At 40.5% G+C, this 15,439-nt stretch overlaps 2 protein-coding genes across 9 annotated transcripts; both read right to left on the bottom strand.

Moving 5' to 3' along the window:
* Positions 1-324: 324 nt before the first annotated feature.
* Positions 325-11,305, bottom strand: LOC117482314 (oxysterol-binding protein 1-like). Of its 8 annotated transcripts, none has more exons than XM_034130398.1 (20): positions 11,145-11,305; positions 9,871-10,041; positions 9,298-9,506; positions 8,967-9,129; positions 8,757-8,868; positions 8,479-8,677; positions 7,923-8,037; positions 7,750-7,813; positions 7,471-7,638; positions 7,143-7,388; positions 6,881-7,001; positions 6,678-6,781; positions 6,451-6,546; positions 6,052-6,236; positions 5,716-5,945; positions 5,534-5,572; positions 5,306-5,353; positions 4,506-4,544; positions 4,359-4,391; positions 325-3,291 (listed from the first exon to the last, which is right to left on the bottom strand). In XM_034130398.1, the coding sequence occupies exons 2-20, from the start codon at positions 10,002-10,004 to the stop codon at positions 3,149-3,151; spliced, it is 2,448 nt and encodes an 815-aa protein (XP_033986289.1). In that variant the 5' UTR covers positions 10,005-10,041; positions 11,145-11,305; the 3' UTR covers positions 325-3,148. The 8 variants fall into 8 exon arrangements, with proteins under 8 accessions (XP_033986289.1, XP_033986291.1, XP_033986290.1 ...); XM_034130400.1 differs by having other exon boundaries at positions 7,750-7,810; XM_034130399.1 differs by having other exon boundaries at positions 11,139-11,288.
* A 990-nt stretch (positions 11,306-12,295) lies between these two features.
* On the bottom strand, positions 12,296-15,388 carry sart1 (spliceosome associated factor 1, recruiter of U4/U6.U5 tri-snRNP). Its single transcript, XM_034130397.1, has 2 exons — positions 15,289-15,388; positions 12,296-15,112 (listed from the first exon to the last, which is right to left on the bottom strand). Exon 2 carries the CDS (start codon positions 15,071-15,073, stop codon positions 12,752-12,754), a length of 2,322 nt encoding a protein of 773 aa, XP_033986288.1. The 5' UTR covers positions 15,074-15,112; positions 15,289-15,388; the 3' UTR covers positions 12,296-12,751.
* Positions 15,389-15,439: the final 51 nt, after the last annotated feature.

Raw genomic sequence — 15,439 nt, 5'->3', positions numbered from 1 at the left:
TACTGTATATAGTTTCAATATATTTTGATGCATATTATCTATTTTTTCTCTTTTAGTGAACAAAATGATTGTATTCTCTACTAAATCTATACAATATATATTCTCATTCTTGAGTCACATAATGTAATCAGTAGTATACGTTTTACGAATATGATACTTGAAGTGTTTGGCCAAATAAAATAATGTTGCTTTGTCACAAAACTTATCCTGTACTAATCTGAAGCCCAGAGAGGTAGCCAGACCATTTCAAGTAATACATTTAACTAACTACTCCCAGGTCGTTTTTTGAGGATTTGTATGACAAAATCAAAATCACAAAAGATATGCACTTCATTTTCGTTCACTTTAATATTGGCAACCTCTAACACAACCCTGCAAAAAAAAAAAAACTGCATTGAAGGACAGAAAAGGTGAAAAGTATGCTCAGAAAACGTAGTCGTTACATTTGTATATTTTTACCAACGTATGTTTTAAATACACTTCACACTTCAGGAGCCAACATCAAAAGTTGACATCACATTGGGCATGATCAATAATGTAATGTAGGTAAGTGCAAATACACCTTTAGTCAAGTTTTGAGAGCTGTGGGAAGTTGTGGCATTGTGACAATCTCCACCACGCTGGGCAAAAAGAAATCTTAGAAACTTAAGAAAACAAAAGTTAAAAACACACAAAGGAATGCGTCTACGCAATTAAGAGCCATGGCTAAAAACCAAAATTATTTATATGTTTAAACAGACTGCAGACGTGAAAAATCTGTAATGCAAGATACATTTTTAGTAACATCAAGCTGTACATTCCTCAGACACTCTTCATCATGTGTTTGAATGATGTATGAAGGAACATTTAATCACACTAAGCGATGGTTCAAACCTAACATGGTACACTCTGCTCAGACAATTCAGTTTACCACTTCTGAGTAAACAATGAAACAGAAAGGAGAAAAAAAAAAGCATAAGTGCATCACCTCCATTAGATTCTCTATCAATATAACCAGTTAATATCACAGTTACTTTACAATTTAATATATTTACACAGACATATTTGCAACATTACGTTTTGTGATCTTCATTTTCAGTGTTCTCCTTTTAAGTACACTTGAATATAAATGAAATTCAGATTTTTCATCAGCCACACAATCCTTCCACTCATGTGACAAACAACGGAGACGAGTACGATGACAGAATTCAGTTTTTGCAATTTCAGCGAACTCACACATTTCATTTTGTGCCAAATGTATATGCAGTGAGGCACTCTTATTGCTGTCTGTTAAAGAAAACTACACTCGCAACACACGACGACTATAATAACCCACATCAAGATTAAAGCTATGATCAATACATTTGAAGGAAACCAGGAAGACAAAAACACTTTTCCCTTCACTTCACTATTCATCAAGCCAGTATAAATCTGCACAGCTCTGCTTACATTAATCTCAACTGTTCATTTGTTGAGACTCAGCATTCATTTAGAAAGCAAAGTTTAAACGGTTACTCTAAGCATTAGTGAGAGCACAAACTTTAGTATGAAAATAAGTGTAGTGTGAGTGTGTGAGAATCAAAATAGATTTTATCTTACACATAAGGATTAGAGTCAATCTCAAACTCAAGGTGATTCAATCTTACAAGGCTTTTACTCTGAGTAATGTGGTCAACAACTAAACTATTTTAAAAGTAACTTAGCATTCTGTTTTGGGTTTAGCATGCCCCCTTCACAAATTGTAAAACTGCCCATGTTAAATGTAAGGGGGAACGAGATGTTGCGTCGCAGTTTAAGGGAGATTTTCTTTTCTTTTACAGGCTTTAGGGGATCTACAGGACAAAATAATAGTACATTCTGTGTAAAAGTTAAACAACTTCTGGTGGAATGAACACTATATAATAGGAACAAGATAAATGTATAGGATAACGAAGGGACTGTACTTATAATCTTTAAAATAAATTGGTGAAGTAGAAAGATGACAACAAAAGACAAGGTCCTATATGTTTTTCCCCATTGTGCCATTGGTATTTTTATGCTTCATATTTTCATTGGTACTTAACATAGTTTTCATTAAGGTATCACATTGAACAAAGAAAATATATTCTATTAAGGTTAATGTGCTACTCACAGAAAGGTAGTTATTCTTCCTAAATAAAAAATAAATAGAAAAAAACTTTAATTTGTATTCTTGTATAGTGAAAAAAGGTTTTAAAAAATCATATATATGTAATGACCCACTACTGTTATTAAGATAACAAAACCAGCCTTAACCGAGCCAAAATTTATCACAACGAACTACTTTCACATTTCTTCACCATGTGTTTTAGAGTGGGTTTGAGGGATATCAGGATAAAGGAAATCACAAACAAGTTTTGAAACTGACTAGCTGAGGGCAACAAAAAAAGGCTAATGTGTCAGGTTGTTTCACTTTTTGGAATTAGGTATCATTGCAAATTAATATAAATTGAAAGGCTAACTCTGCATCATGTCTTGGTGTTTGTGAGACTTCTCTTTTTAACAACATTTCTCACTTTTGCCTGTGCCACTCAAGCCCATGCATCTATGCATTTGGTTTGGGCTGAAACTGCTATGCTCAATATTTACTGTGTGAACTATTAAAACATTGGGTATGAATACACTTGACTCAAGGTGGTGCTGTGCTGGGGAAGTTGCAATACATGAATTGCAATAGTAGTCAGAATAAGGAGTGTAGAACATTAACAAGCACATGAATAACATGCTAGGGAGTAGCTCTTTCTTCCTGAGCAAACCTTGTATAGATCTCATCTGGATGATTTATGCCTTTGAAGAAAAGGCTTTTTAAAGAAAATGCACAATAACACGAACCAGAATAACCTGCTTCCAAAAGCAACTCAAAGGCTGTACCAAAGAACCATGGACTGAGAACAATCACCAGACCAACCAAGATAAACATTGTGTGTTAGAGAGGCAGTGAGGGAAATCTGAACACTAATCATCTGCAATGTGACAACAATGCCACAAAGTGCATTGTATCTACGTTGAGGGGGAAGATGCTCTTAACCCTGAGCAAATCACTTCTGGAAAAGGTGATCAGTTGAAGCTACAGACATTGAAGATTGGTTAATGTCAGGCTTGATTCTCCTGATGCTGAAGGTTGGTTCTCCACAGAGGAAGACCGGCCGGATCAGAAGATTTCGGGGCACATGTCCCAGCTGCCTTGTTCCTTGGCCTCCCAGTAACCGCCCTTGTAGACATGCAGGGTCTCTCCGGAGGCGGGGTCGTCAAACTTATCAAACCACATGGCTTGGTAGTTGTCTGGATGGGCGCCTTAAAAGGAAAGGAAAACAAACATTTAAAAAAGAAGCTTTAAAAAGGAACCTGAGGGGAGGGTGAAGAAGCCACTGAGCCATGACAAAACATCATGCTTAAATCAAGCCGACATGCTCTCAGATAGCTGATGAAGAGATATTTAATGTTTCAATTTCACCTGGCCTTCCGCAGTGTTCATTTCTTAAACAAAAACTATGACCAAAATGTTTTCCATGACTAAAACAAGTAGTTGACAAGATGGCACAGGTGTCATTAAACACTAAAATGTAACTGTCTCACCATACAATACTGTTGACGAAAAAGACAATGTAGTTGGGTTAAAAACTGCTCCTAAATCTGAATTTGTGTCGACAAAAAAAGAGCCGTTTTATTATTTTCTACAATGAAGCAGTTCCCTTTCATGTGGTGTTTGTGGTGAGCAGTCAGGAGGACTCGCAGTAACTTACCAACGTTTAAGTAAAAGATGACAACAACAGAACTTGGCAGAAAGATCAAGGCTATATTTCTGCTATACAACGTGAACTGAAATACCCCTAAAGCTACTGTATGTTAAAATAGTTATGTTCCTTTTTTAAGATCAGAAGAATAAAATGCCAACACTTTTAGTCCCCCATAATCTGAACAAAAGGATGAGGTTGACTAAATATGATCAAAACTAACAAGGACATTTGACACAGGACCAAGACAAAAAAAAACTGCTGAAAGAATTAACCCCATTCTTTAGATGCACCGTATTCGTAATGACAAACAAATGCTCCCCTAAAACATTCAAGTACCAGGTTTGTGGCAACTCTACAGTGAGCTACAGTCTAAAGGGTTTTCTAAAAACTACCATCACAAATCTAAAAACTAACAAAACAAAAACAGGATGATGGAGAGCTAGACGGATGTTACTTGCTTTGGACTTGAGCTCCATAAGCATTATGATCTTTATTGCCTTCCACTAAGAGACACCAAGTTGCAAAGGGCGTAAAGGGTAAATGGGAAATGGAGAGGATCTAAATCTAGATTATACAAAATACTAGAAAATTGGAAATATTACTTCATGTCATAAGAATACTTGCTTTGAAAAGGAACATGTGATGGTCCATAAGGGGCTGAAAATAGAAGAATTAGGGATGAATCTTTGAGAGTTAGGAAATAAAGAATGGCTATGATCTGAAGATGACTGATACAAAGAGACAGCCAATGAAATGTAAGAGGCTACTTGCATGCAACAGGTGTGAGAGGGGGAGAGTCCTCTGTGTCAGCTTTACACCAGCACAACAAAAAAAGATTTTAATCCACAACTGAAACAGCTTTCAAAATACACACACATTTTGTTTTTATGTCCGTTTTAGAAGTCCTGTGTAGCAATTTAACAAACTTGCTGGAACAAATGCAAATGTCCCCTCTGTGGGACGAATAGCCAGATATTCTAGTAGTGAACAAAAGACCATAGGCCAGACAATATTTGACCTCTAACCCATACATCACTTCCTATCATAAAAAGAGACCTTTTTGCTTAAACATTTCAAGATGTCTTTTTACCATCTTTGCACTAAAATGCCCTCTTCCCATCCGTGCTAGACTTTTTATTTGTTATTTGGCCAACAGAAGAGTGGGGGATTTCCCTTAAAAACCTAATTGGTGGCATTGTGAAGGCTGATATTAGATCACATTTTAACAGTGCTGGTCTAAATTGATTATGTGAATCATTTGAATTGACAAATAGTAACAATGTAGTGATGTCAAATTGGATTAGAGTATTGTAAGGCCTCTCTCAGCCTGTCCCTAGTAGATCTGTCTACCATGAACATATTGAAAGTGCATAAGGAGGGAATCTTGAGTCTTTTTTCAAGAGACGTGGGACAAAAAAGTGACTCCTGCACAATCATCAGCCCTTGTTTGAGTAACCGTCAACTCATTAGTATTGACAAAAAAAAACATCAATTTTTGTCATTGCTGTTCAAATGCTACACAAAGCACGTCTAAAAGTACATATTATGGTAAGCTGTAAAATGATACTTGCTTTCATCTGAAACCTCACTAGCTTCTGTGCCAGTCTCCACTCCATCAGCTAAATGGAACAGACATGGATGAAGGGATGGTGAAAGTGTTAAAAAGAAGATGTTGACGACATTTAGCATCTTTTGATGACACACAAACATATTGTACATGTGTTTATTTATTATTTATGTGCATCTAGAGTTCATGAACAGTGTAGATCTAGGGTTAGGACTAAGAGAAGAGTACTTGCTTTTTAAGGGTGAATCATTGATTGAATCCTCAGTGACAGCTTAGGGTTGAGACAGAGACAGACAGACAAGGTATTTCAAGACAGACAAAGTGGGAAAAGATGAATGGAAAGTGAAACATTGGAAAGAAACATGAGGCAAATAGATAAAAAACAAAGCGTATTCCCATCTTCTATTTGTTTACCTTCCTCAGGTGTGCTAGCTGCTTTAACAGCCTCCCTCTCTCTTTCTCTGCGTACAATGCGCTGTTTCTCTTCTAGCTTCTGCTTCTCTGCGTTAGCCTCATCCCAGCGGCCGTCCTCCATCATTTTCTGGTCAGGGCGCCGCCGACTGTCTGTCGGAGCCACTCCCTCTTCAGACTCATTGAGCGTCAAGGCCAGTGAGGAGAAGAAGTACATGTTCTCCGCTCCCTCTCTGTAAAGTCATCAACATGAAAGTTAAGAAGCACCAAGACGCAACAATTTACAAGCTCCATTAGTTAAAAAGCATTTTCAACTCTCTCAATACTACCAGAACTCACGGTAAAGGGTTCTTCTTCCAGATTTCTTTGGCTTTGAGGGTCTGATAGACAGTCCTCTGTTTGCCTTCAGTGCCGTTCTCGCCTTTACTGCTCTGCATGATCCTGGAGAACTCCATCTTCTCATCCCAGGTTCCTGATAGCACGTAATGCGCCTTCCCATCCTTATCCGTCACTACTCCTGTTACCTGAGAGACAAAGTCAGATTTAATAAAGAATGCTAACGGTAGGCAGGGCCAACAGTAGGCAGTGCAGGGAGACACAATTAAAACGACAGCTCTGCAATTCATTCATTCATTTATTACTGACAACTAAAGCTAAAAGGAGGTGTTGAGCTGGACTACATAATACTGGCTCTTTAGAGCTATATAATACAAGAAAACAGTGTGTACAAACACTCACCTTTCTTGGTACATCTCTGGAGAAGTAACTGTAGGGAGCAAACTTGAGGTGGCAGCGATCTCCTGTCTTGTGGTTCACCACGTCGATCTCCCCTGACTAGAAGAGACATTGTTGAGAAGTTACAGATAAACCCAATAGAAGAACAAGCAACATGTTCTATAAAAGACATCTATGGTATTTATTAATGAGTATTTGTGGTGTTATGGTTTAGTCAGTTTTAAATGTACCTGGTCAATCCATAGTTTTCCAACAATGATATTGTGTACTGTTGTAGTGACTTTCTTCCAAGAGTAGTGATTCTCACTTTTGTCAAATAAACACTGGATAGAACCTGGGGAAAATAAGAGAAAGAGCAATGTTAGGCCTGGTAACCTTCATGTGTAACCTGCTAACCAATATATCAATATCATATTTCACTCCACGCACTCACCCAAAGGCATGATGGAGAGATATTTCCCTCTGAACTTGCTGGCCAGGGTGATTTCTTGTCTGAGGGTCCAGCCCTTTTCAGAGAGGGCATGGTGAGCTGCAGCAGGCGGGTGGTGACTCACCTGAGAGAGGAGAGCGAGGAGAAGAGAGACAGCAAAGTCAAATCCAAATAATGCAACGGATTAAGACTATTCACGCTATTTAACAACCATGCATTAACATCCTTCAAGCGTGTTTATTTTTCCAGTGTGTTTTGGACCTACCTGCTCACAGAGGGAGCGGTAGCCACAATCTTTGAGCCGATCGAGCTCAAAGGTTTCTCCCAGCAGAGGATTGAAGGGTTTTCCTGTGCGGTGGACAGTGGTGGAGTAAGAGGAGACTGTGAAAGCGGCCACATAACACATCTGCTCCAGAGAGCTCTGACATTTAGCAGCCTTATCCAGCAGCTCGTAGTACTCCAGGTCTTCAGAGAGACGTTGCAGCATTGAGAGAGGCTCGTTGAAATTCACCTACAAAGTCACAGAGGGAAGAAGTCAGGTTACTTCTGATTCCTCTCACAGGGGAACACCAACTAGAGTACATGTTTCTTACAGGCATCGGTATCTTCGAGAGCTCCTTTCCAATGCAGTTCTTCATGATGCTCCACAGATTGAGGTAATAGTTGGGCTTGTCCGGGATACGAGTCCGCCTCTGTCTAACTGGCTCCAGCTCAAGGGTCTGTGGAGACTCTGGGTTGGATGCCAAGGACAGTTCATCAAACTGGAAGAAGAGAAAGATTAACGGTCAAGACTTGGCGTGGGGTGTTGACAAGAAGTGGATAAGACAAGTCATTACAAATCAGAACTTGCAATAAAAACAAAGTTAACACACATTAACTGACTGATCGTCCATTCCAGTCTCACAGCTGAACCCACTAACGTTGCTGCCGGATCTCCTGGCGGACAGAAGAACATACATTTAGAAGCAGTCCAAAAGAACGGAGCATAATAACAAACACATTAATTAAAGTGAGAGACATTAGGAAAAGACAGACAGGTAACCACCTGTGATACTTGGGGTCAGCGGGGACAGTAATAAACTCTGCTGGGTCTTCCATGGCATCAAAGAACTCATTGTCATCATCCTCGTCACTGGCATCACCTTTTCCGGAGACACCCCCTGTGGTAAAGCCAGGCAGTGGAAGAATAAATGACTAGGGATACTCACTCTCTGCCGATCGATCGGTGCTCTCTAAAAATGCCGATCGCGAGAGCCGATCGCATGACGTAAAATACATGACACTTTTCTCTGTGCGCGTCAAAACAAGCTCGCCAAAATGGCTTCACTAGTTGGGCAGTATTTTAAGGTGTCCGAAAAAGACAATAAAATAGTGGATTGCAACGTGTGTGAAGCAGAAATCCTGCAGCTCCACCCGCTGTGACGGACCGGTGAGCGGATCGGTATCGGCCGATACTGATTCCGGCGATCGGCCCCAAAATTGGTGATCGGAGCATCCCTATAAATGACTAAATGGCTCCATTTGCCTCAGGTATGATACACAGCAGGTTAACTGTGATTAGCATCAAAGATAGACGTTCAAATTGTAGATTTTAGCCTTACCTTTGTTACCTAAGGCTGGATTGCTGAACGAAGAGGGGAGAACTGTAGCTCCTCTGAAAGCCCTTTCCAGGTGATTGTGTTGTTTGGCCAGCTGCTCCAGAGTCTCCTCCAGACGTATCCTCTGGTCTCTTTCGCTGTGTAAGGCCTTCTGCCAGCGCTTACTGTGGCTCTGGGCCAGGGAGAGGAAGTCTCTACATGCCTTGGGGAACATGAGGGACATTTCAGCAAAGGAGACAATGTTGTGTGTTCAGAAGCAAATGAACACTTGGGTGACTTACATTAATCATGGCATTAGAGGTGATTCTGAACAGCGTGGCTCTCTCTGTTACTTGTTTCATTTTGTCTCCCACGTCCCCGCTGACACGAAGCGCCTCCAGTTCTGACAAAGACCTGCGTGTGTGGAATAAAGAAATTAATAAAGGAAATAAATTAAAGATCATTGTATTTAATACAAAGTAATCACTTCTGCTCCGTCTGATAGTTGATACCTTTGTAGAGCAGACCCATGCTTCACAATGAGGTCATTGCAGGTGTTGAGGTCCTCCACCTTGCTGCCCAGTGTGCGTAGTGTTGATTGGATTTCTAAGTTACGGCAGCCTCCACCCTGTCCTGAGGAGGGGGGCGCTGCAGGACATTCGTCACCCGAGTCATCTGACGGAGAGAATGGGGAGGATAATATGACACAAAAAATAATGATAAGAAAATACTTTCCCTATAAAAAATATAAGCATTTTAGCTTGACTTAAATGTTGCTGTACATTTGTATGTGTTGTTATTTAATGTCTCCTGCAGTCTCCAACAGATTTGTTTTCCTCTCACCAGATTCAGCCTGCATGTGGACGGCCTTTGCTTTGGCGAGCTCCAGAGCCGTGATCCATCGCTGCCTCTCTACTTCTGAGCTGGCCTTCAAGTGGTAGGTCTGTGCACCTCCGTTAGAAATGACAAAATTGCACGAGTCTTCCACGGCAATATTGGCTGTGGCCAAGTTGATGGTGCCTCGGCACGTGTGACCCATCTCTGCCTGGCTCCTGGAGACAAACAGAACAAAGAAAGGTTAAATACGGAGGTTCTAAATCCCTGTTTTGTACAATAAAAAAAAATAATGTGTTCTTCTGATGCAATTTTACATGTCCTTCAAATTGTGCAAACAGAGTTCTGGGAGCTATTAAGAGTGCAATTCAAATTTTTGTGATCTTTAAAAGTTAGAAGAAAATAATATTGTGTTACTGCCGGAAAACATGGTTGTATAAATGTAATATATATTCCCCAACTTAACACAGCCCTTTCTCAGGTACCACCTTGGCTTCCTTTTGAGCCATGGAAAACCCATCCAGGGAAAACCCTTTAATTTCAAGACATATAATTACAAAATAAGCATGGAGTGTAACTTACCTGTAGTAGGACAGCAGTCCATTGCTCAGAACAAACCAGCGTCTCTGGTAACCTTTAATGTAGTTAGTCCATTTAAAGAGCCAACCCTTGTACGTGTCTCCAGGGGTTGGAGTAGGGGGCTTTGGCTCCGACATCACGACAGCCTGTGCTTTAACTGGGTGAAGTTATAGCCTGTTAAAGAAAAGAAAAAAAACGTATCAAGATTTGCATTGATATTGATATTAATCATTTGGTGGGCATGATGAGGCTCAGTATGCTCAATGCAAATCTGAAATGTATGAATGAACAGTTTGATGAAAGCTACAGACACTGTCATCACCTCAGTAAATAGTTTATTAATTTTAACAACTTTAGATTTGTAAGTTAAATATGTCTTTCTACCATGACACTAATTTTCTTATTATTAGATGCATAATAAGTATGGATGTTTTGATAAATACATACACATAAGTATACAGTATAAAGAAATGCACATAATCATACAGTCAATCTTTACACATTTGTATTGTTTTCGTAGACGTTTTTTCAATTTAATTGTGGTAATTTGTGCTTTTAATATATTTATCTTAATTATATTTATAAATGCAACTATTATTTTCCATAGGCTACTTTCGAAGGCTATGATTTACCTTTATAGTGCAGCCTTGTTGTTGTACCGTACGGCTATTTCTGTGCACGTAAATTAAGAGCGTTACAAAAAACGAAAACGGAATCAAATTCCATGAATGTGTCCACAATACGTGGCCAATAAGGTGGTTCTGGTTTTTGTCAATGTTACAAGAGCTATGGACGTTAGGTAAATCCATGGAAGTCACCAATTTATAAATCGGAAATAGCATACTGAGCCAATAATCTATAAATACGCTACGATAGTTCGCTTATTGTCGTAAACCTGAAATCTGGAAATTACAACACATCACAAACGCCTCAGTGCTGACATGACTCCCAATAAACTGTTTAGCTAACATTTAATGGCACTGCGTTGAACCGACATCTCTCAAAGACTGAGAGCAGCCGACACCAGTCGTGTTAACACTCCGGTTATTTAAAGAATTACTAACAGATAAACACAGCCGGGACAGTGAGGCACTTCGAGATAAGTCATTTGCGAACACCAAAGCTACTTAAACAGTGTCCGTCACTAAGCTCGCTGCTAGCTACACAACAGGAAGCTGTCAAACAGCCTGACAGACGATGCTAACGATCAATCCCCTCATCTCCGTCCTATATCTACGTAACATTAAGACATATTATTACATGACACTCACTCTTACCGTACGAGACTTCAGCTGTTAACGGCCTGCATGTCGTGTTGGATGAAGCGATGTTAGCTCGCCTGTGTTAGCTTTGCTAACTACTTTCATGGATGTATTAAGGAGAGCAGCTACTTTGCTACAGGTTATTCATCTTCCTCTTCTTTCGATTTAATGGCAGCTTGCATCCTGAATGTTGCACTACTGCCCTCTTCTGGTGTCAGATACCTCCTACAGTGTCCAGTTTCTCAGATATTTTATCATCAGTGCTGTTCTTATTTGGAGGCTGACCAAGCATCTTCTTACTTTTCAACTTTCTACACTCCATTATCTGAACCTCTGCTCAGTGGTCGAAGAAGTCTTCATTTATCAAGCAATACCACAGTCTAAAATATGTTATAACTAAAAGCCCTGCAATAGAATGTGTACTTAAATAAAGATAATGTACTTGTAATATTCCACTTCTGCCTCTGCTTTACCCAAATATTGTACTTTTTCCATGATGTCTTTCTCTCCTATACGTACTTCACAAAGTGTTCACAATCATCAGTTAGAAGCTACCCATACTGTGAAAGTGTGCTTTTCATCAAATCTCACAATACCAATGTATTTACTCCAGTTATAAAGTTATTCAGTGTCCCAGTTAGTACTTACATACTTTAACATAAGAAAGGTCTTTCAAAATGCAGGACTTGGACATGTATACGAGTACTTTTAGCGAGGTATTAGTACTTTTGCCTAAATGAATAAATAAAGTGCATACCTCTTCCACTACTTCTGTTGATTAATTTTCTCCTCTGAATTAAAAAAGGTATAATAAAAATGTTAACTTGTTTTTTAAACACCCATTTGACTGTCTTAAATTACCGTTTCATTTTTATTGACCAACTACTCCTGAAATGGTGAACAAGAGTTTAATTTAATCAACGAACACGGTCTTCTGCCTTTGCAAGGCTTCCCGTTGTACTCACCCCATTTGACAGTCAAGAGTACAATTGTGTGGAATACATATTCATATTGTGCAGTTATATTCTCTAATTTGCAAATCAAAAAGGCCAACTATTATATTATTGAATGTAAATTCAAAACCATATCAATGGTGCATACTATTAATATGACAGGGGAGATGTTAATATTCAGTTTTAAAAGTATTCGCAACGTGCAATTATTTAGTTCACATTTTATTAAAAAAAAATTACAGAATTGAATTTGCCATCTACTTTTGCTACCAATAAAAACAAAAATGCATTTTAAACCTTTTGATAAACATATATTGCCTTGTTCATTACTAATGAACCCATTATAATACTCATTCCACAAAATATGCAAAAGCTGTCATTAACCTAAACAAAAGCATTTAAAAGTGTTACATACAAAAAGTAGGTTCTCATCATAAGATAATTCCTCTGAGTTACTCTTTACCCTTGCAAGTTAGCAACAAAGAAAACAATTAAACATCGATCTAAATTTGCCTTAATTTTATTGGACAAATCTTTACTACAACACTACAGATTGTATGAAGTAGGCATGAAATAGGAGCAGTTACTTTACTTAAAACATCGTATGTGTATGTCCATGTATGTGTCAGTGTGTGTTTGCGTTAAACATAATTCGCTCTTCCCCCAGACTCATTTGGTGATGTTATTTGCATTCATACTTTTCCCACTCCCACTAAGCACAAGGTAAGGGGTTTTCTGAGATTTCTGCTTCTCCTGAAGCAACGCCACCGTCCCCAGAGGAGTGTCACTGCTGCTCATCTTCTTCAGCAGGGCTTCTTCCTCCAGCTTTTTCATCCTCCTCTCGGTCTTCATTTTTCCAGACCCTTTCCCGTGGAATCGATGTGAAAGCTGCCTGAAAGCTTCTTTTGGAGTGAGTCTCCGCCCAGATTCATCCACATACTCAATCTTGACCTCAGGCTGATAGGCGTCTTTATCCTTGAAATCTTGAGTGAAGCCTCTGTATTCTTCTCTGCGACTGTATTTGTCATCAAAGCCCACCTTATCCTCAATGCAGTAGTTGTCATTTGGCAAGGCGCCTTTTGTGGCTCTGACACGGGACATCTTCTGCATTTCAGTGTCCAATAGACCTTTGTTTTTGCACAGGTGCAACGCAGCAGCAAGCCCCGAGCTGACAATGGGCTCCTCATCCAAAATGGTGGCAGAGGCAGTGGAGAAGTCTGGCGCTTTCTGCTCCTCATCCAAATTTACTGTGCTCCATCCAATATTCTCATCCATGTCCGAGTCTGGATCTCCAGCATCATCTTTCTCTTCCTTCTCCTCAAAGTCAATAATTTCCTCTTGGTCTTCTCTATTGCCCGAGAGCCCATACGTTGGAATATCACCCAGTGTTCTGCAAAACTCTGAGATGTCGTTGAAAACAATGTTATTCTTCATCTCAGGATCGTCGTCAGGACTGGCTTTATCAAGCTCTTTAATCTTCTCAGCCACCTTCTCCCCAGAGTCTTTGAGAAGCTGCTTTTGCCTCAGCTTCCTCCCTTTCTCCAGTTGTTTCTGCAGCTCCTGCTCGGCCTCATCCTCCTCAATTACAGCAGGCTCTGGAGGTGTAAAGTCATCCTCATCACTAATGTCCATTTCGGCCATTCTAACGTCATCAGACAAAAGGGGGATATCATGGGACAGTTTGACCAGCTCCACCGGCTTTACTTCCTCACTCCCTTCTTCCAGCTGTCTGCGGCCGCGACCACGGGCCCTGGAGCCAAAGTCAGTGCTGCGGGTGTCGACAGCAAGCTCGTCTGCAACTGTCAGCTTGTCCTTCTTCCTGATCTTTCTCACACGCTTTTTTGTCTTTTTAAAGCCCGTCATTTCCTGAAGTGTGTAATACTCCGAGGCAATAGAGAGAGCCGGCATCTCCAAAGACTGGGCCTGGTCTCGCAGAGCTTCTCTCATGGCCTGAATCTCCCGCTCTCGCTCCCCGTCAGCAAAGCCTCCTGTATTCAGCCGGAAACTCTTTTTCTTTTCACCCTCAATTTCCTCATCATACTTTGACAGTACAGTTTTGGGCTTGAACGCGACCATGTCATCCACACTCTCATCTTCTTCATAGGGCTTGTATTCAGGCTTCTTCTTTTTTAACTCCACATTCTTCTCTGCTCTTTCCCTGTCGATAAGATTAACATTTACAAGCACATCTTCCTCCTCTACGAGCACACCTTTGTCTTGTAGAGTCAGGATGATAGTCTGGCCCTCATTGAAGGAATCCACCTTGTGCTGCACTTTGAGTCCCTTTAGATCTTTAGCTGTGTAGGCATCTTTTTTGCCATGTGCAAACTCCTCCTCCACCAGACTGCTGACGCCAAACTCCTCATCCATCTCTTGCAGAACTTTGGCTCTTTTCTCCGCCATTTCTTTCTCTTTTGCCATCAGCCTGCTTCTCTCTACCCAGGCAGTGGTGTCATCCAGCCAGTCCTCCTCGGCTATGGTCTTGACTTTTCCCAGTTTCAGATTCTGGATGCGTTTTTCTTTCATAGCAGCAAGCTTCTCTCTCATATCTTTCTGCTTCTTGATGAGAACAGGGTTGATGGTCTCTGCCACCTTAGGATCTTCTTTGGTGCCGAGCTCCTTCTTTTCCACCTCTAATTCCAGAGGCTTCAACCCCAGCTTGGCTCTGAGTTTGTTTGTCTCCTCGATGCTGAGAGACGCATCTCCGCTTGCAGACTGAGGTGCAATTTCTGCCTTGCTTCCTTCATACCCAAGATCAACTTTCTCCTTCTTCACCCGTGGCTCCCCGGTGCTCCTCTCACCTTTGCTACGGCCCTCTCTCCCGCTTCTTTCCCGGGACCTGGAGCGTTTTCGTTTATCTTTATCTTTATCCCTTGTCCCATCTCGGTCTGTAGCGTCTCGGTCCTTATGACGATGTTTCTTATGTTCACGACGGCGTTCTTCTGTATCCTTGTCGCGGCTCTTCTCCTTGTGTTTCTTGGATGACCCCATTATTTCCTTCGAAGATTACAGCAGTTGTTAAAAACGAAGCTGTTGTGGAGAAAAAAAACGTGTTAGACGTTGCTCCTTCGATCACAAGCTCACATTAGCTTTGAATGCTAAGTGGCTAACCGACGACACAACTCACTCAGTACGGGTGAAAAAATAAAACCTCACGTTTAAAATCCGATATCAACCAACAAAGAGTAGGAATGTGGAAAAAATACCTAGCCAGCTGTGTCGTCTTCTTCACACCAGTTTAACTACTCCACACCACGGCCAGGCATACAACTTTATACATCGTCAAACAAACACCGACAGTGTTTCTGTTTCCGGAACTTCCTGTGGTGGAAGGCTAGCTACAAACTAATGTATACC

This window comes from Trematomus bernacchii, unplaced genomic scaffold, assembly GCF_902827165.1.
Source record: "Trematomus bernacchii unplaced genomic scaffold, fTreBer1.1, whole genome shotgun sequence".
Taxonomy (NCBI): Eukaryota; Metazoa; Chordata; class Actinopteri; order Perciformes; family Nototheniidae; genus Trematomus; species Trematomus bernacchii.
This window is presented reverse-complemented; position numbering and strand designations above follow the sequence as displayed.